Source organism: Octopus bimaculoides, chromosome 23 (genome assembly GCF_046866305.1).
Source record: "Octopus bimaculoides isolate indiv1 chromosome 23, ASM4686630v1, whole genome shotgun sequence".
Taxonomy (NCBI): Eukaryota; Metazoa; Mollusca; class Cephalopoda; order Octopoda; family Octopodidae; genus Octopus; species Octopus bimaculoides.
Genome location: NC_142950.1, coordinates 24,533,866 through 24,555,385, shown reverse-complemented (window position 1 = coordinate 24,555,385; position 21,520 = coordinate 24,533,866). Strand labels below are relative to the sequence as shown.

The 21,520-nt window shown below is 36.0% G+C and overlaps 1 protein-coding gene across 1 annotated transcript in view; it reads left to right on the top strand.

Moving 5' to 3' along the window:
* LOC106876599 (cardioacceleratory peptide receptor) overlaps positions 1 to 21,520 on the top strand; it is a 62,609-nt gene that overhangs the window by 25,510 nt on the left and 15,579 nt on the right. Inside the window, exons 3-7 of the mRNA XM_014925211.3 lie at positions 11,497 to 11,600; positions 16,220 to 16,313; positions 17,476 to 17,627; positions 18,619 to 18,793; positions 20,554 to 20,667. Coding sequence (XP_014780697.1) covers positions 11,497 to 11,600; positions 16,220 to 16,313; positions 17,476 to 17,627; positions 18,619 to 18,793; positions 20,554 to 20,667 — 639 coding nt within the window. The remainder of the gene's footprint in view (positions 1 to 11,496; positions 11,601 to 16,219; positions 16,314 to 17,475; positions 17,628 to 18,618; positions 18,794 to 20,553; positions 20,668 to 21,520) is intronic.

The window sequence follows — 21,520 nt, the reverse complement described above, 5'->3', positions numbered from 1 at the left end:
GTGTGTGTGTGTGTGTGTGTGGGTGTGTGTGAATGTCGTCTGAATGTGAATGAGAAAGGAATATTTTGGCTGAATTAAAAAAATATTTTTATAACACGTTTCAATAATAAAAACAGCCATTGTACCATTTACACATTCACAGTGCCATCTATAACATGTAGTTCTTGATTGAAATGGATTATACTGGAACATATTTAGACTTTATAATTCGTAAGATCTTGGACATCTGAGACAAAAACAAAACAAAACAAAATAGCGTAGGAGTTAATATTCGAAGAAGAAAAATGTGGTTGAGAATCACTGAGTGTAGCAGTTGTTGACGCCAGCTGCTACTTCTGTAAGTCACGGAAAAGTCTGCAACTGCAGTCACACAAGTCTCTAAATAAACAAATGGATCAGTTTTTGAGTAATAAATTTAACCCTTAAACCCCGCCCCAGATAAAAACAGACATTAGACATAAGTCAACGACAGGGTACAACCATAAAGCATACCTTTACAAGGCCAATACTTGCTTCAATCAAATACTCCAAATATATGAAGGGCTGCTGAAAAGTTCCTGGCTTTAAGGGTATCGCGAAAGGTCTGCTTGGAGGCCTAACCTACCGGGTTCTTTTACAGGGCTTAGAAAAACTGAAGGACCGCTGCAATAAGTGCGTGAATCCGAGAGGGAAATATGTTGAATAAAATCATGATTAACTGTCCCCCTGTATTTTCTTTTACACCAAACCAGAAACTTTTCAGCACCTCCTCGTATAAATGAAAAGCTAACTCTGAGCTGGGTGAAAAAACTCTGTCAAAGAGACCGATAGGATAAGTGCTATGTTTATAAAGACTAAGTCCTAGGGTCGATTTGCTCGACTAAAGGCGGTGCTTCAGCATGGCCGCAGTCAAATGACGGAAACAAGTAAAAGAGTAAAAGAGTAAACTGATTATAATATTGTATAGAAGTAAGTGGAAAATCTTCGGAACGACATCGACCCAGAATTAAACGTACCACTCTAGTTTAAGTAATTTGTGCGTTTTTCCCATTTGTAATTGCTACAACTGGAACAATCGTAATTGCTACAACTGCAAAGATGTCGATACTAATTAGTGGACTCTTTTATCTATTTTTTTAAAAATTTGTTTCAGTCATTAGACTACAGCCATGCTTGGGCACCGCCTTGAACGAATCAACTCTAGTACTTCTCTTTAAAACCTGATACTTATTCTATCGATCTCTTTTGCTGAACCACTACATAACGGGGGTGTGAACACACCAACACCGGTTGTCAAGCGGAAGTAGGGGAGAAACACACACACACACACACACACACTACGCTTCTTTCAGTTTCCGTCTATCAAATCCTCTCACAAGGCTTTAGTCGGTCCGAGGCTTATAGTAGAAGACATTTACCTAAAATGCTACGCAGTGCGACTGAACCTGGAACCATGTGGTTGGGAGCAAGCTTCTTACCACACAGCCACGCCTGAAAAGATTGTTAGAGTTCAATGTTTGGCTTTCCTTATAACAAACATACCAATTAAGTATTTTAGAAACTAAATGTCGATAATAGTCAATATGATGATGACGACGACGATGGTGATGGTGTTGAGGATGGCGATGATGGCGATGATGGTGGTGGTGGTTGTTGTTGTTGTTGTTGGTGGTGGTGGTGGTTGTGGTGGTGGTGGTGGTTGTAGTGATGGTGGTGTTGCTGTGGGAAACGGCGGCGATGATGATGGTGATGATGATGGCGATGATGATGATGATGATGATGATGATGGTGGTGGTGGTGATAGTGGTGCTGATAATGGTTGTAGTGGTGGTGTTGATAATTATGGTGGTGGTGGTGGTGGTGGCGGTGGCGGAAGAGGCGGTGATGATGATGATGATGATAATAATGATGATGGTAGTGGCGGTAGTGGTAGAGGTGGTGATGATAATGGTTGTAGTGGTGGTGTTGATGATGATGGTGACGGTGGTGGTGATGGTGGTGGTGGTAGTGTTGGTAGTGATAATAATTACGAACCCGCTATCTTCTTTGTAATCTTTAATCATTAACGACATCCTTTTCTTCCTTCTCCCCTCCTCTTCCTCTCCCCTCCTCCTCCTCCTCCTCCTCCTCCTCCTCCTCCTCCTCATCATCATCATCATCAGCACCATCAACAACAACAACAACAACAACCGCTGCCGTGATTCAGGCAATGACGAGAAATACGTTACAAAACGCTCGCGCATACATGCTCAAACATTAACATGTGTATGTATGTGTGTGTGTCTGCGCTGATGTGTTTGTGTGTATGTGTGCATGTGTGTGCATGTGTATGCATATCTGTATGTGTGTATGTATATTATGTATGCGCATGCGTGTATGTTTGTCTGTCTGTGCGTATATGTGTGTGTCTGTGTTGGTGTGTGCGAATGTGTGCATGTGTGCGTTTGAAGATCAATGTGATTCGTACTTTAAGGACGACCTTTGTTGCTATCAGATTCTCATATCAACACATTGATGTGTTAACAATCATCATCATCATCATCATCATCAGCAGCAGCAGCAGCAGTAGCAGCAACAACAACGACAACAACAGCTGCAACATCGATAGCACCACCAGCAACAGCGGTAACGACAAAGGCGGCCGTATTCACTGCAGCAGCAACAGCAGCAGTAAAAATGATCCGAAACGTTAAAGCAATATTAACGAAAACGATAAGCAATCTCTCTCCCAGACATGCATACGCAGACATGCATACACATACACATATAAGTATTCTGTGCGTGTGCGAGGGTCTATGAACGCGTGTGCATGTATGTGTATGAATGCGTGATGTGTAACGTATACAAATCATCATTATTTATTTATTGAGTTTCTACCTCTAAAAGAGAAAACAGTTTCTAGCAAAGACACAAGGCTTCAGTTACTGCAATCTCTCTAAAAAAAAAAACGGTGAAGAATTTAATATTAAATTAGCAATTTGATAGTTTGTTATAAATTTTCCATTTACAAACTGCATTTGTTAAAGTGCGTGGTTAGCTGATCGCTTACCTTCTTTGAAGTTTATCACTTGTAAATTTAGTTAGATACTGTATCAAAGATTAAGATTTACGCGAGGTGGGTGTGGCAGTATCGTTAGCACGGCGGGAAAAAATGCTTAGCGGCATTTCATCCGCCTTTACGTTCTGAGTTCAAATTCCGCCGGGATTCAGTTTCCCCTTTCATCCTTTCGGGTCGATGAAATAAGTACCAACCAGTTGGGCACTGGGGTTGATGTAGTCCACTTTCTTCCTCCCCTGAAACTGCCGGCCTCGTGCCAAAATTTGTAATCAATAATTATTAATTAAGTTTGGGCAGTAAACTGGCAGATTCGTTAGACCACCGGGCAAAATGTTTAGCGGCATTTCGTCCGTCTCCACGTTCTGAGTTCAAATTCCGCCGAGGTCGACTTTGCCTTTCATCTCTTTAGAGTAGATTAAATAAGTACCAGTTGAACATTGGAAGTCGATGTAATCAACTTAACCCCATCCCCGAAATTGCTGGCCTTGTGCCAAAATTTGAAAGCAATATTTACGGGGCAAGTGTAAATTTGAAATCTTGGCTGCGAAATTAATGTTTGCGAAGCGGTTTTGAATAAACAGGTGATAGAGAAAAGCAGAAGGGTTGTTTGTGGAGGCAAGTCCGGAATTGGAACCCAGAATGGAAAATGAAAAATAAGACATCCATGAACCTTGTTGACAGAGATCGGCAAAAGAGGAACTGGAAATGGCAGGAATGATATGGAACCAAATCAACAACAACAAAAAAAAAAAAAAGAAAGAAAAGAAGAGAACTGAGTGCTTTGACAAATTAATGCGGAGAGTCTGTGTTCTATCTAGAACCTAAATAGGCTATGATGACGATCATGGTGTCCACGACGACCAGGACGAGAAATGATGACAATAACAATGATGATGATGATGATGATGATGATGATGATGATGATGATGATGATGATAATGATGATGATTATGATGATAATGATGATGATAATGTTGATGATGACGATGATAGTGATATCTACTAATATTGCCTCAACTGTAGGGCCGCTGATATATATATATATATATATATATATATATATATATATATATATATATATATATATATATATATATATATATTATAAGGTTTTTAAACTTTTAAATTTTCATATTCAAAAGAGACAGAGACTTCAAATTCGATATATCGATTTATTCACCACTCTATGTTAACATTTCTGTGCCAAACTTATCCAGTGACTGGTCCATTGGATTTAGACATTTGGCACTTCTTCAGGAGTGGTTACCCTTCGAACAAAACACGAAAAAACACATACATAACTATTATTAAGTCTTTAGGATCTCGTTAGCTATATTGGTAACGGTTGCTACATCCTCTGGGAAAATTATTATATATATATATATATATATATATATATATATATATATATATATATATATATGCTATACGGACACATTTCCAGCAAGGTAGGGACGCCGGTCGTCACAGGATTATTCATTTTTGCCAGCTGAGTGGATTGGAGTAACGGGAAATGAAGTGTCTTGCTCAAGAATACAACGCATCAACCGGTCCAGGTATGGAAACCACAATCTTACGATCCCGAATCCAGTGCCCTAATCACTAAAGCTTTCAAACACACAGACACACACACACACACACACACACACACACGCGCGCGCACACACACATGCACATACATATGTTTGTGTGTATATATATATATATATATATATATATATATATATATATATATATATATATATATATATATATACATATATATATATATATATATATATATATATATATATATATATGTATATATATGTATATTCATATATATTCATACACAAACATACATACATACTTATATACATATATACGCAAATGTATATGCATATGTATATGTGTGTGTGCTTGTGTGCGTGTGTATGTGTGTGTGTAGTGGAGTACCCATATACGAAAGCTTTGTTAGCATCAATCAATATACTCTTTTCATGTAGTTTACAAATTTTCATATTCTCTTTACTCTTATTGGACTGTCACATTCTGTTGCCATGTAAACATTACTATTCAGTACTGTTACTGTATTTCTCTCGCTCAGAAATTTAAAACTTGTTCTTTTTCTTAATACGAGATCAGCGACTGTGTGTCGCTTAAAGAATATATAGTATTTGCAAGTGGAAAGAGCTTTCGTCACTAGTTTGTGGTTGTCTCACACTGAGGACGGATAATATCCAGAAACTTAGGTCTGTGAGTATCACGTAAGGCTAGAGATGGGAGCGATGACCTCCTCTTGCAAATGCTATACGGATACAAACTGCGTGTCGATAGCCAGCTGGAAAAGATGTTTTCCTGGGGCTAAAACAACAGTAACATCGTCCTTTATAAGACTACCACATTCTGTTGGCATATAAACATTACGAATGTATATATGTATGTGTGTGTGTGTGTGTATTAGTGTGTGTATGCACACATACATTTTCGATATTAGCGACGAAAGTAGTACTAGTTTAAAATAGTATTCTGTATATCTCCGTTAACGTGGACATACAGAAGAAAGACAGAGAAATGCTGAAAGAATCAGAAATCTAGATTTAGCGGTTCTACCACCACTGCTGAACGCTATCCATCTGCTACTGATATTCTTCTGTGCTTTTTAGCATTATATGTCTAAACGAGATACTTTCTCGAGACGAATACCAGTTTTCCGGTTTTCTACAGTATATTTACGTTAAAATGTATATACGACGTATATATTGTATATATACATATATATATATATATATATATATATATATATATATATATATATATATATATGTGTGTGTGTGTGTGTGTGTGTGTGTATATATATATATATATATATATATATATACGTGTATGTATGTATGTGCGTATATATATATATATATATATATATATATATATATATATATATATAAGGGTTTTGTATGATAGTGTATAGAGAAATATATTATTCAAAAGAATTCCAACTCTGTTTTTTATGTTTTATTTATATTCTTATAATATTAATGTAGGATATAGAATATATAGTATATATAGTAGGTATAGTAAAATGAAATGCAGTATTGATTGTCTTATTGAATAAATGAAATATTGAATATCAAATATTAAATATTAAAAGACTAGTATACTTTCTTGCATTTTAGCAGTCTTCAAGGTCCCATGTTGTGACAGGAATGTTGGAATCCTTTTGATAATATATATATATATATATATATTAAGCATGTTGTTTATATCCAGTTAAAAACTCTTGTGGGATGGAAGACATAACTTCTCATATTCGTCCTTCAAGTTTTTCCAAAGTTGTTGGTTTGGTAGAGTAGACTTGCTCTTTTAACCAACCCTAAAGAAAAAAGTTTCAGGGTGTGAAATCAGGGCCTCGACAACCCATCCATCTTCCAGGAAGTGGGCATTTAGCCATTCACGAACAACAATACCAGAATGTGGGGGAGCGCCATCTTGCGCAAAAATCAATTCTTCAATATTCTCCCAAGTACTGATAGCTGGCCTGATTTCATCTTGCAGCATGGTGAGGTACTTTTCAGCAAATCATCCTATCTTTCTTAAATAGGTTCTCTTAATCTTATTCATTTTGTGGAATTTTCACGGGTCCCAATTATTATTATTATTATGGTTCAGTAGTTTTATTTTTATAACGTGCTTTCACTTCACTACCGAGCGCAGCTCTGTGCGCTTTGGGTATGTGCTGTGGATTGCTGTGGTGCTCTTATTTTTACTGTACTGAAAGTGTTTTGCGTAGAATGTGTGCAGTACCCAGTAGTGCAATTTTCTGTATGTTATATATATTTGTAAGTCCTGGTGTTTTTGTTATGTATTTGTCTGAATATTTTTTTATTATACCTAAGGCGCCTACTATGATAGGAATTGTTTCTGTCTTTAGATTCCACATTCGAGTTATCTCTATTTCCAGGTCGTTGTACTTTGAAAGTTTTTCCATTTCTTTCAGAGAAACGTTGTTGTTATTATTATTATTATTATTATTATTAAGGCGGTGAGCTGGCAGAATCGCTAGCACACCAGGGAGAATGCGTAGTGGCATTTTGTCCGTCTCCGTCGATGTCGACTTTGTCTTTCATCCTTTCGGAGTCGATAAAATAAGTACTGGGTCGATGTAATCGACAATCCGCCCCACTTCCAAATTTCAGGCCTTGTGCCTATAATAGAAAAGATTATTATTATTATCATCATCATCATCATTATTATTATTATTATTATTATTATTATTATTATTATTATTATTATTATTATGTTAGCAACAAGATCGGAAGAAATTTATTTTCTGTGGCAATGAAGGAAATAAGATGAAAAAAAAAATGACCTCTAATTCACTCACGTAGTTATCTCTGCCAAATTCTCTTTTCCTTCCTAAAATCGTTGACTCCCCGACGTTCAGAGCCAACCACAAACTGTTCAGCTCTCGGCTAATTAAGATATCAGATAACAAACGAACATAAAACATATTAATAGCGAGAATGATGAAGGAACTGAAATAAAGGGGGGCGCAAATGGTCTGTCAAGATAGTTTTAGTGGCAAATTATGTTTGTGTAGATTAAAGAATTAAATTAATATAATTTCATTATAATCCATATTCATACATACACGTGTATGTATGTTCGTATGCGTATGTGTGAGTGTTTGTAAGTGTGTATATGTGCTTGTGAGTGTTTATATATGCGTTGGTATATGTTATATGTGTATGCGTTATGCTGCATTTTCGAAATATTTCTTTCCTTCTATTATTACAACATTAAAATGTTTTGCATTTATTCACCTTTAATTTATTTTAATTGCAAATTTTACTTGTCAATAATCAATATAGCTACAGCGTTAACACAAAAATCTTCTCTTTTACATCGAAATCTACGTAACCAAATATACACGTTTATTCTTTTCTACTTTTTGTTCTAATGATATTCAATAACCTTCAGTTATTATCATAGCTTTCGTTTTTTACATATTAATTCAACTTTTTAGTATCCTCACATATTTTGCTATTTAAAATGTTTTGACAGGCCATTAACTTACTCACTTACCTCATGTCTTTGTATGTGAAATTTAATTTCTTTTGGATAACAGTTTTGTTCATTTGGTCTCTAACATACAAATTACCCAAATGACTTACTGTCAATTAATTCTTTTCAAAATAATTCTAAATCATGAATGACAACACCGCCCTTAGACATATATATTTCTTTCTTCGAAACACACACACTCATTTACAAACACATCTTTTTATTATCTATTTTAATACTTTCTCTTACTATGAAAGCAGAGAACAAGCAGAATCGTCAGGTCACCGCGCAAAAGGCTTAACGGCATTTCCTCCATCTTTACGTTCTGACTTCAAATTCCGTCGAGGTTGACTTTGCCTTTCATATTTGGAGAGTCGATAAGAACCAATTGATCATTGGGGTCGATGTAATCAACTTACCGGCCCCCAAACTTTCTGGCCTTGTGCTGAAACTTGAAACCAATATTTTCTCTTATCGTGAAGTCGGCGAGTTGGCAGGATCGTTAGTGGCAACAACGTGAAATAAAGTTTCTTGCTCAAGAACACAACGCACAGCCCGATCCGGGAATCGAACTCACTACCTCATGATTTTGAGCCATGTGCTGGGGACAGCTAGCCAAATACGTGGATATTGAAGATTGAACTCTTACATATAGTATATATATATATATATATATATATATATATATATATATATATATATATATATATATATATATATATATGTATGTATATATGTATGTATGTATGTATGTATGTATGTATGTATGTACTTGCGCGCACACACTCGTAATGAAGCATATGGGCTTAATCGCTGCCAAACACACAGACATGTGCGCATAAACACGCGCATACACATACACATTCGTAAAAGCTTACTCATATATATCTATGCATTAATAAACATTTATCTCTAATATATTTGATAGCATCTCCAGTAGTAGATGAAATAGTGTTTCACTTTCCATGGTTTAATGCTTTCAATCTGTCGTAAACACGATTGACCATGTGAGTTTCTGTATGTGTATGAGTATCTGTGCATGTATAGAAATATATGTATGTATGTATGTATGTATGTATGTATGTATGTATGTATGTATGTATGTTTGTATGTATGTAGGCATGTATGATATTGTATGCGTAGTGTGTGCTTAAGAGTGTTTGTTCATGGATGGAAATATATGTATGTATTAGTGTGTGTAATTATGTATGCATGTATATATGTGTGCATGTATATACCGGCATATAGGTGTATGTATGTATGTATTCAAGCATGTATGTCATTGTATGTGTGTGTGTAAAAAGACTGTGCCTGTATGGAGATATATGCATGTACATATGTATGTGAATATTTGTGTGAGTGAATGTGTAAGGGAGACTGTCCTACATAGAACGTAAATATCACAAGATCTTTAATAAACCTATCGTTAAGGTGGGCTACAGTTGCAACCAAACCTCCACTACAATCGGTATGTATAAAGGAAACCTTTCCAGTATGAACATGCAAAATTGGTTTCTATGTAATTTCAACAACCATTATATCTTTCTACTCAACGACATTTGTCTTTCTAAAGTATAATTTTATCGTGCTAATATCTCTCCAGTAGATAACAGTTAAACAAAAAGCTATATCGTACTTACTAAAAATCCCTACTTACAACATATGTATTCATTCAGATAGTTTACCACTTTACTGCGCAAATATATCTGGAGTTTAGAGTGTGATAATATCAATAAATATAGAACTGATGTATTCAATATAGAACAAGCGTCCTCCTATATTATTTGTTCCATAAGATACTATCTCTGTCTCATGGATCAACAGAGCATTGTATTACAAAATTCTGCAATTTTCATCGAAAGATTAAAATCGGTGAATTCTTGCGAACATTTCCATCGATATTTATTGCTGAATTACCAACTACGAGACGTCTGAAATATTTTATTTCCCACATAATTGATTTGCTTTTGCTTGGAGCAACGTCATGTAATTTAAAAAAAAATATATTCATCAACATTAAAACTCTTACTTATATGTGATTTATACATATTAAAATGAATAATCGGAAACTTGCAGAGTTTTCGTACTTGAAAAGATGAAAATATAAGTTTTGTGCATAGAAGGATGCGGGGTGCACTTTCTAACGGTTTTTCGACAACCAATCAAATCTCGATGCACTATTGTCTATCATAAATCAACGTATTAGTTAATACTTTTATTTACATATCACCACTCTAGATATATAATTGTTTTTTTTCATTGATTACGACCTATTTATGTCTAGTTGTTCGATCAGACGCACGACCAACTCACTGATTTAACGTGTAAGGTGGCTGAGTATTCCACGAGTTTGAGTACTGTTGATGTATTTCTCAGGTAAAATTAGCGTAGTACGAGTGTGTCAAGGCTGTCCCTTTCCAATACTTGTATAGCCCATCCGACAGGCTTCCACATAGATTCCGTTTACACGAATTCACTTGGCTCAACCCGCGGCTACGGCAGATGCACTTGCCCTAAGCGCCACGCAATGGAATCGAACCCAGAAATTACTCAGCTTTTTGTGAGGAAGGATGCGAACTAGCAGAGTCGTTAGACCGTAGAACAATATACATTACAGTATACTATATATATAGACGATCAGAAAATGGAGGAAAAACAACAAATAGAAGTGTATCTTTTAGAAAAATAAAAAAGAAATAAGTGGAAATTTTACCGGTGAGTGTGTTAAATTATAAGCCACCAAAAGAGAATGACTCTCCCCAGACACAACAGTACATATATATATATATATATATATATATATATATATATATATAGATATGCAGGGCAGGGAATCGTCAATTAGTAATAAAATTAATAATCAACAATTTTGCCGGGTAGCTCAGTATGAAAAAACCTTCTTCGGTAAAAAATTTATAATCATAAATATATAGGGATTGACAGTAACCTGCTTCTCCAACATACTGAGAATTCAGAAATAGCAGTCAAAGAACTACTGATTTCAAAACTACAAATTATTACTCCAGATTGATAGCGATATTTTTGATAGCGATATATATATATATATATACATATATTTATATATAAATATATATGAGCTTTTAAATAAGTTCTCCACCAATAATGGTGCTTTCATACCGATGGGCTTGGTAAAAATTGTTAATTGTTAATTAATTTATTAATTAATAAATTGATAATCCTTTACCCTTTTAATTTGTATATATATATATATATATATATATATATATATATATATATATATATATATATGTACACACATACACACACACACATACATAGAGTCTTAAACGAATGTAATGTGTGTGAACAGACATTTACAAATATATGTCAGCATGTGCGTGCGCACGCGCGTTTGTGTTCTAAAGACACTGAAATTCTCTGATATTCTTTTACAGATTTATCTAACGGCTTGATATGCGTGTTACCTGATATCATATGGAAGATGACATTATCATGGTATGCCGGCAATGTCATGTGCAAAGTGGTCAAGTTTTTCCAGGTAAGACTCCAGCAATTCGAATCGTCTTTCATTTCAGAAAATTCTAGTTGTGGTTATCATTGTTGTTGCTGTTGTTGTTGATGTTGCTACAGTAGTCATTGTCGTTGTTTTGCTACTATTACTGTTGCTGACGTGGAGGCCCAATGGCCCAGTGGTTAGGGCACCGGACTCGCGGTCATAGGATCGCAGTTTCGATTCCCAAACCGGGCATTGTGAGTGTTTATTCAGCGAAAACACCTAAAGCTCCACGAGGCTCCGGCAGGGGTGGTGGCGAACCCTGCTGTACTCTTCCACCACAACTTTCTCTCACTCTTACTTCCTGTTTCTGTTGCGCCTGTAATTCAAAGGGTCAGCTTTGTCACACTGTGTCACGCTGAATATCCCCGAGAACTACGTTAAGGGTACACGTGTCTGTGGAGTGCTCAACCACTTGCACGTTAATTTCATGAACAGGCTGTTCCGTTGATCGGATCAACTGGAACCCTCGTCGTCGTAAGCGACGGAGTGCCAACAAAAACTGTTGCTAATGTTGTTGTTGTTGTTGTTGCTACTACTAGTAGTGCTGTTGCTGTTGTTGTTGTTGCTATTACTGCTCTTGTCATCGTTTTGTTGTTACTATTGATTAATCCATGTACAACCCTTAGTCTCCTTTAAATCCAATCTATTAAATGCAGTGAAGATTTGTACGACGGTCCAAAGATTCTCTTTCTGAGATTCTCTAGATGTCTTGCAAACAACTCGCACATGCAAGTGCTACCAGTCGAGAACTCCGCATACCGGAAGCCAGCAAGTGTATGGGGTCATCAGGAGAGAATGCACGCCGTTTCGGGGCCTACCTCTCGACGGCATCAATGCGCACCTTCCCCCCTCACTGATATGAGGTCCCGCTTGCTAGATCAACTGGTTATTAAAAACAAAGCTCAATATTTCTCTAGCCATCGCTCATCGTCTCTTTTTAACCAAATCCAGTGGCTAGCCTTCTCCACTTAAATACACACACACTTGGCTGTGTGCTTCGACAGTTGAATCAACACATCAACTCAGCTACATATCTTTACAAACACTGGGCCCTAAGCGTATGGGAGAAGATTCTCCAGCTGTGGTGAACCCATTTTTTTTTTCATATCAAATCTACGTTGTACTCTGTCTCCTCCCCAAATTATTGAAAAGGTATATTTACAGAATATACCTTACAGAATACACCAGATCGAACATTCGTAATAATGTTGTTTTATTGATTGCTTAACTCTGGGCTGTGGATTGAAAGAATGGTTGCGACATCGGACAAAGTTTCATTACAGTAATTTTTACTTACGAGTTCATATCCCACCAAGAACAACTTTGCCTTTCAGCCTTCCGAGGTCAATAAAATGCAGTACCAGTCATATACTGAGGATCTGTGTTCATGTAAAACAACCTAAATATGACTGAAATTACAATGGAAGTATAGCACTTATACTCTACAGAGTGGTAAATACAACAATATCTTACCCTATATAAGGCTGCGAGCGAGTCGTTTGCACACAGGACAAAATTCCTGTCCACATTTCGTCCGTCGTCACGTCCCAAGTTCAAATTCTGCTGAGGTTTGACTTTGCCTTTCATGCCTTCAGGGTCCATAAAATAAGTACCAGTTGAATAATGGGTTAGATGTAACCGACTTACCCCTACCCTAAAATTGCTGACCATGTGCCAAAATTTGAAACCAATATCTTCTTGTATATAGTTAAGGTTCTAGCGCTCTGAGTTCAAACACCAGTATGTGCAAAAGTGATTTGCTGTTATTTATAGAACTGCAACGTGTCTTGTTAAATATTAAAGTTATTTGATTGGAAAACTCCTGGATATCATATTTCTATTTACATTAACGCGTTTTGGAGTGACAGCTATAAATTCTCAATAGCAAACATGACTGATTATTTGATGTCCTCAAAAATAAAAACACACTAGGATATTCAGAGCAGAAAAAAAAAAAAATTTATTATACAATATATATCACAGTGCTTTCTTTTATATATATTTGTATGTGCGTATGCATGCATATATATATATATATATATATATATATATATATATATATATATATATGTATATATATAAATATATATACATATGTGTATATATATATATATATATATATATATATATATATATATATATATATATATAACGTATGTATGTATATATATATGTATATATATATATATATATATATATATATATATATATACATATACATGTATATATATACATGTATATATATACATACATATATATATATATATATATATATATATATATATATATATATATATATATATATTTATATGTGTATATGTATGTGTGCGTGTATATATGTCTATGTAAATTCGTAGAAATTACGCACGATATATATATATATATATATATATATATATATATATATATATACACATTTCCTTCTATCCAATAAAATGATATGACCTACATTTTAATCCAAATTTAACAATCTATCCAATATTGACAAACATTTCAACAACATACTTAAAATCAGAACTTTATCATTTCTACGTGTTTATAATATTATTCCTTTACTGATTTTTATAGTACGCATAATATTGGCTACACACACACACACACACACACACACACACACACACACACACACACACACACATACACACACACACACACATATATATATATATATATATATATGTCGAAATAGTATTATTGTGAAACTACTTTGACCATAGTTTATTGCAATTCTTATCTTTTATAACCACCTCCTGTGCTAAAACTATTGAAACCGATTAAATAACTTAGCGAAGAGTGATGATAAAGAGACAGCATCTAGTTGGTGTTCGATGTTAGACATTAAACACTGTAAATGTATATAAATATGTATAAACTCGAACGCACACATTATATATATATATATATATATATATATATATATATATATATATATATATATATATATATATATACATATGTATACACACATATATATATATATACATACATGTATAGATACACACATATATACTTATATATATATATATACTCATATATATATATACATATATATGTATGTGTATATGTATACATACATGTAAAGATACACACACATATACACGTACACGTACACTCACACACGCACGCACACACACACACACACACACACACACACACACACACACATATATATATACTCATGAATATATATATATATATATATATATATATATATATATATATATATATAAGTTAAAAAAAACACAAAAAAACAATAACAAAAAACAACAAAGTGAGGACGTGATACGGATAGTGTTATTGGACGCTCAGGAAAGGAAGGAGAGAGAACATACATACATACATACATACATACATACATACATACATACATATATATATATATATATATATATATATATATATATATATATATATATATATATATATATATATATATATATATATATGCATGTGTTACGTTTTCGACACCGGCTCATAAAGTGAATTATCACAGAAACAAATGTATGTTATGAATGTGTATATATACATATACGTATACATATGCATATACATACACACACAGACACACACACACACACACACACATTGTAGTATGTTTATATATATGTACACACGCGCGCGCGCACACACACACACAGACTCAGATACAGCAGATTTGTTGTTTTTTTTCTCCAGTAAATGTCACTCCCTTACACACAAATAATAGTCCAGCACCAGAAATTGGGAAAGATTTATTGTTATTTGTTGATAGTAACTGTCAAAAGGTTAAATCTCTTAATGAGAAATTTAATTGTTGTTTGTTGTGACAACTTATAAAAGAAATGATTATGCAGCGGTATATATTCTATCGACAAAGTCGACCCCCTTGACCGACACCTCCTTTTCTATCACGCTCCCTAATTATCTAAAATTATGGAACTTTAATCTATTCCCTGATTAGACTGGGAAATGTCCTACAGATATAATGAAAGCGTGCTCCATCTTCATCTAGAATTTTAACAAACTGCTTCATAATGCCAAATTTGATATGGAGTAGACGTAGGATAATTTTTTCCATGGTTGAACTAAAGACTCTTTAATCACATTAAAAGACTTCTGCGGCCATTCTTTGACCACTATGTTTTCCCCTGGATCTGTTGACTCACATAAAGCTCATGTCTTAAAGCTCATGTTTATCCCTCACTGATGAATGAATGGAGGCGGATGGCAGGTTAGTATCTTGACGGTAAAAAATGGAGTATCTTGACGGTAAAAAATGGAGTATCTTGACGGTAAAAAATGGAGTATCTTGACGGTAAAAAATGGAGTATCTTGACGGTAAAAAATGTATGTATGTATGTATCTCTCTATCTATATGTATTCTTGTACTTGTTTCAGTCATTTGACTGCGGCCATGCTGGAGCACCGCCTTCAGTCGAGCAAATCGACCCCAGGACTTATTCTTTGTAAACCTACCACTTATTCTATCGGTCTCTATTGCCGAGCCGCTATATAATGTGATTGCATACATTTAATTTCTTTATATTTATTTCAGCTATTAATAAACCCGGGTACAGTTGCTACTCTCATATCTACCCATGTTTTGTTTATTTTCCCCGCAGGAAGTCGTCGTATTTGCATCAACTTATGTCTTAGTTTCCCTCAGTCTCGACCGACTTGATGCCATTGCCAGACCCCTACGGTTTACCGGTAGTGGTAAGTATCCATATACTAATATATGTATATGTATATATATATATATATATATATATATATATATATATATATATATATATATATATATATCACATGTAACAAGGAACACGGGCGGAAGCATAGACTGCTAGACAATGTAGGGCAAACTACCTTATAGTATTTACTTTCGTCCCTTTGCTCCCTCTTTACTCAGTTTACTTTTATCTTTTATTTTTTAGTTGTTTCAGTCATTAGACTGCGGTCATGCTGGGGCACCATTTTGAAGAGTTTTTAGTCTTGCACTTATTCTATCGTTCGCTTTTTGCCAAACCACTATTTTTACGGGGACGTAAACACCCCAACACCGGTTGTCAAGCAGTGGTGGAGGAGAAACACAGACACAAAGATACAGGCACACACACACACACACACACACACACACACACACACACACACACACACACACACACATTCACTCACACACACACACACACACACACACGATGGACTTCTTTCACTTTCCATCTACCAAATCCACTCACGAGGCTTTGGTCGGCCCGAGGATGTAGTAAAAGACACTTGCCCAAGGGGCCACGGTGTGGGACTGAATCCGGAACCATGTAGTTGGGAAGCAACCTCCTTACCACACAGCCATACCCGTGCCTATTGTTTATGAGCCTATTGTTTATGAGCCTATTTTTTTAAATATTTAGCTTGTTTTATACATATTTGTCTCAAACTTTTTACTTGCATATTCTGCTCTACTTCTCTACTTTTATTTTAACTCGGTTTGCCTACTTTACATACTTGCCTACTCTACACTACATATTTTGCCTACTTTACATGTTTTACCTACTTTTCATATTTAATTACTCTTCATTCCCCCACCCTATTTCTAATGCTGCACCATACCTAGGTTTACCCATTCGTAATTTACATATACTTAACCCATGTTCATTGTACCCATTTTACATAGTCTTTCTACTTTCTACTTTTGTCTCCTTCACACATTTCACCTTAGTTTTGTCTCCATGCTGATGTTACATGTTACATGTATCTCATAACAGTAACCAGAGTACACACATATCAGAAAATATATTCCGTTTTCAAATTTGCTACTAATGTCACTGTATTTCATCTTCGCATTACACCAAGTAATTATTATTTTTTTTTTCTATCGCAGGTACGAGATCTCGAATCTTGGTGGCGTCAGCATGGGGCTGTGCCATCATCTTCTCGTGTCCGTCGTTATTTCTGTTCAAAGAAACCACCAATCCATTGGACGAATCCATAAAATTGTGTTACTTGGATCTAACTGAACAGTGGCACTGGATGGTATGATTTGATCCCTTCATTTTGTATCGTGGGGATACTCTCTTTGGGTATGAAGACATTATGGAAAGGCGGGGTGGGTAAGAGTGGGGCAAAAATGAAAAACTATGAAGACAAAAACCGAAAAACTACAAGTAAATAGAAACGATTTACTTGATTAATTCCTCCCAACGATATTTCTAAAATTGTTTATAACTGATGTATAGTTGAGGTAAACTGCAGGCACCGATCCGCCAATCCCTGGCCAAGATTTCGAATTTCATCCTTTACACACACACACACATACACACACACAAAATGAACACGTGTTGCTGTTTAACCCAAGAACAGTTCTAGTCGAGCTGACCAAGGACACTTCGACTGTGACCATCATGTCTTGTTGGTCGTATCTAGTGCTGCATAACCAAATGTACTTTTTCTTTTTTTGAAAGCATTAAAGAGATTTGGCTGTTGTTTCTATTTCTGTTTTATCAAGCAAACCACGTATACTTTCCCCCTACGTTTGTGCAGATGATATAAATATCCATAAGAGATGTGTATACACCTACCAACGGTGTATACACATCAAGTATAATACATAGATGGCTATTATAATTCAATAGTGTCTCAGTTGCGCACATCAGACGGCTATTCGCAACGTGAGTGAATATTTTATTCACTTTTCCTGTATCAAGGACGACGAATTATTGTCCAAGAATATGGCTGGTTGCGAGTCCATGTCCTTGAAAAGGCCCAAAAAGGTCGAGCTGCATCAGGTGTACTTGCTAGCCACTCTGATATTTATTGTGTTTTTAACGCAGAAAGTCCATAAGATATGTCAACTCTGGATGAATACCACAGTAATTAGCCTATCTACAGTGTATATTTATTAAGTATGATCCATAGATGACTAGAGTACTGAATGTTTTACTGTTTGACAGTGTGTGACTTGAAGTTTCTTACACCGCGGATCGTTCAGTATTTCCCTGCAATGTTTCTTTGTTTTATCTTCCAGGTCTATATCACATTGCTAGCAGTGGCCTTGTTTATCATACCGACCATAATAATTATTATATGTTACACCACCATTATCTATGTCATATGGAACAATGGTAAAATGCTACTTGGTATGGAAGGCAGTAATGCTAGCGATCATTCACAGAAAAGATGGAAGCATCAAACGAAAACAGGTTCATTTATATTTTACGCACACATACACATATATATATATATTTATTTATATATTTTATCTAATTGTTTTTGTTTTGTTATTTCGTTTGGCATTGTTATTATTGTTACACAGGTGGTGTCACTGTTGTCGATGTAGCCAACTAAACCCTTGTAACTGATACTCCAGCTGGGCTCCGGTTCAGTTATTAAAGCCATTAAAACGATGAATTCTCCGTCGGTTTCTACGGCGGTCATTCTCTTGTTTGATCTACTAGACAACCATCATATACCTGCTGTAAGTGGCTGAGTATTCCGCAGATACCTGTAGCCTTAACTTAATTCCCACTTTAAATCAGTGCGGCAGGGTTGGACTTTTGAATTATGCGTACAATTCTTCCAGACGGGCTTCTGTACAGTTTCCGATCATCCGATTTTACTCGGAGGACCTGGGGTATGCTGAAGTCATGGTGAAACGCAATGACTTACGGAACCATTTGTAGAATCGAACCCGAAGTTTCATTATTGGGAATCGAACTTTTTAACCCTTCTACCATTACCAAAATATATCGAAGACTACATTATTTGATACATTGTGTCTGTTTGTAAAGAGGATAGCAAGTGCTTTGAGGGAGACTTGTTTACTATTGCTAGCAGGTCAGGCAACTCCGTAGAGGCTCCTTCGTTGATTCGTTCTCGGTATTGCCGTTAGTTCGTCGTTGTCGTTGTTGTTGTTGTTGTTGTTCCTGCAAAAGCGGTGAGCTGGCAGACTCGCTACCGCGCCGGACAAAATGCTCAGCAGCATTTCTTCCGGCTCTTTATGTTCTGAGTTCAAATTCCGTCGAGGTCAATTTGGTCTTTCATACTTTCGGAGTCTGTATAATAAATACCAGCACTGACTACTGGGGTGGGGTGGGGGATCGATACAATGAACTAAATACCACCCTCTGCAAATTTGAGCCCTTATATCTATAGTAGAAAGGATTGTTAGTGTTGTGGAGGCGTGTGGCCAAGTGGTTAGGGTGTTGGACTCATGATTGTAAGATTGTGGTTTTGATTCCAAGACTATGCGACGCGTTGTGCTCTTGAGCAAAATACTTCATTTCACGTTGCTCCAGTCCACTCGGTAGAAACAAGTAACCCTGCGATGGACCGGCGTCCCGTCCAGGAGGTAAAAATATTTTTATGAGCCACAGAAACCGAGAAACCGCTCCTTATGAGCCCATAGTGCTCGAGAAGGATGCTTTATCAATATTTATCATTGTTATTATTCCTATTATTGTGGAGGCGCAATGGCCCAGTGGTTAGGGCAGCGGACTCGCGGTCATAGGATCGCGGTTTCGATTCCCAGACCGGGCGCTGTGAGTGTTTATTGAGCGAAAACACCTAAAGCTCCACGAGGCTCTGGCAGGGGATGGTGGCGAACCCTGCTGTACTCTTTCACCACAACCTTCTCTCACTCTTACTTCCTGTTTCTGTTGTGCCTGTAATTCAAAGGGTCAGCCTTGTCACACTCTGTGTCACGCTGAATATCCCCGAGAACTACGTTAAGGGTACACGTGTGTGTGGAGTGCTCAACCACTTGCACGTTAATTTCACGAGCAGACTGTTCCGTTGATCGGATCAACTGGAACCCACGACGTCGTAAGCGACGGCGTGCCAACATTATTCCTATTATTGTTAATGTTCTTGTTGTTCCTCTTGTTGTTGTTGTTGTCGTTGTGCTATCGTTGTTCTTACCGTTTCTACTGCTCTACCCACCCCTCACGAATTACATTTCCAGGCTCAAAGCACAGTCAAACAACTTCCAACAACAGCAGCAGTAGTTCCAGTTCCAGAGGTGTTATCCCCAAAGCTAAAATCAAAACAATTAAAATGACATTCCTTATTGTACTTGGTAAGTAATCAACACCATTTCATATCAACGCGTTTTCTTTATTCGACTGACATTACTGAAATGGTAACCAACTCAGTCTTTCATACAGATTTCTGCACATTATTCTTTTATTTCAAGTTTTCCAATACGCCATATTAGATTCCAGTCTCATGAGAGAATCGATCAACAACTTTTTTCATCGATTTGCTTGCATATTTATATTTATTTATTTTATATCACCAGTGGTGAACAATGGCGTCGTTTAAGATGGTGATATTGAAAATTGATGGTTGCACACTACAAATATCACACAAGGTAGTAGTGTCCGAATGTACCGCATTATCAACAATATACATACATACATAACCTTTTATCTTGTTTTAGTCATTAGACTGCGGCCATGCTGGGACGCCGCCTTGAAAAGTTTTAGTCGAATGAATCTACCCCAATACTTTTTTAAAGCCTGGTACTTATTTTATCGATCTCTTTTGTCGAACTGCTAAGTTAAGGAACGCAAACACATCATCATCGGTTGTCAGGCAGTAATGGACACACACACACACACACACACATGCATATATATATATATATATATATATATATATATATATATATATATATATATATATATATGACGGGTTTCTTTCAGTTTCCGTCTATCAAATCCACTCACAAGGCTTTAGACAGCCCAAGTAGAAGACACTTGTCCAAGGGACTGAGACCAGAACCATGTGGTTAGGAAGCAAGCTTCTTACCACACAGCCACACCTGCGTCTTTATACACACATGTACATACATACATACATACATACATACATACATACATACATACATACATACATACATACACACAGATACATACATACATACATAC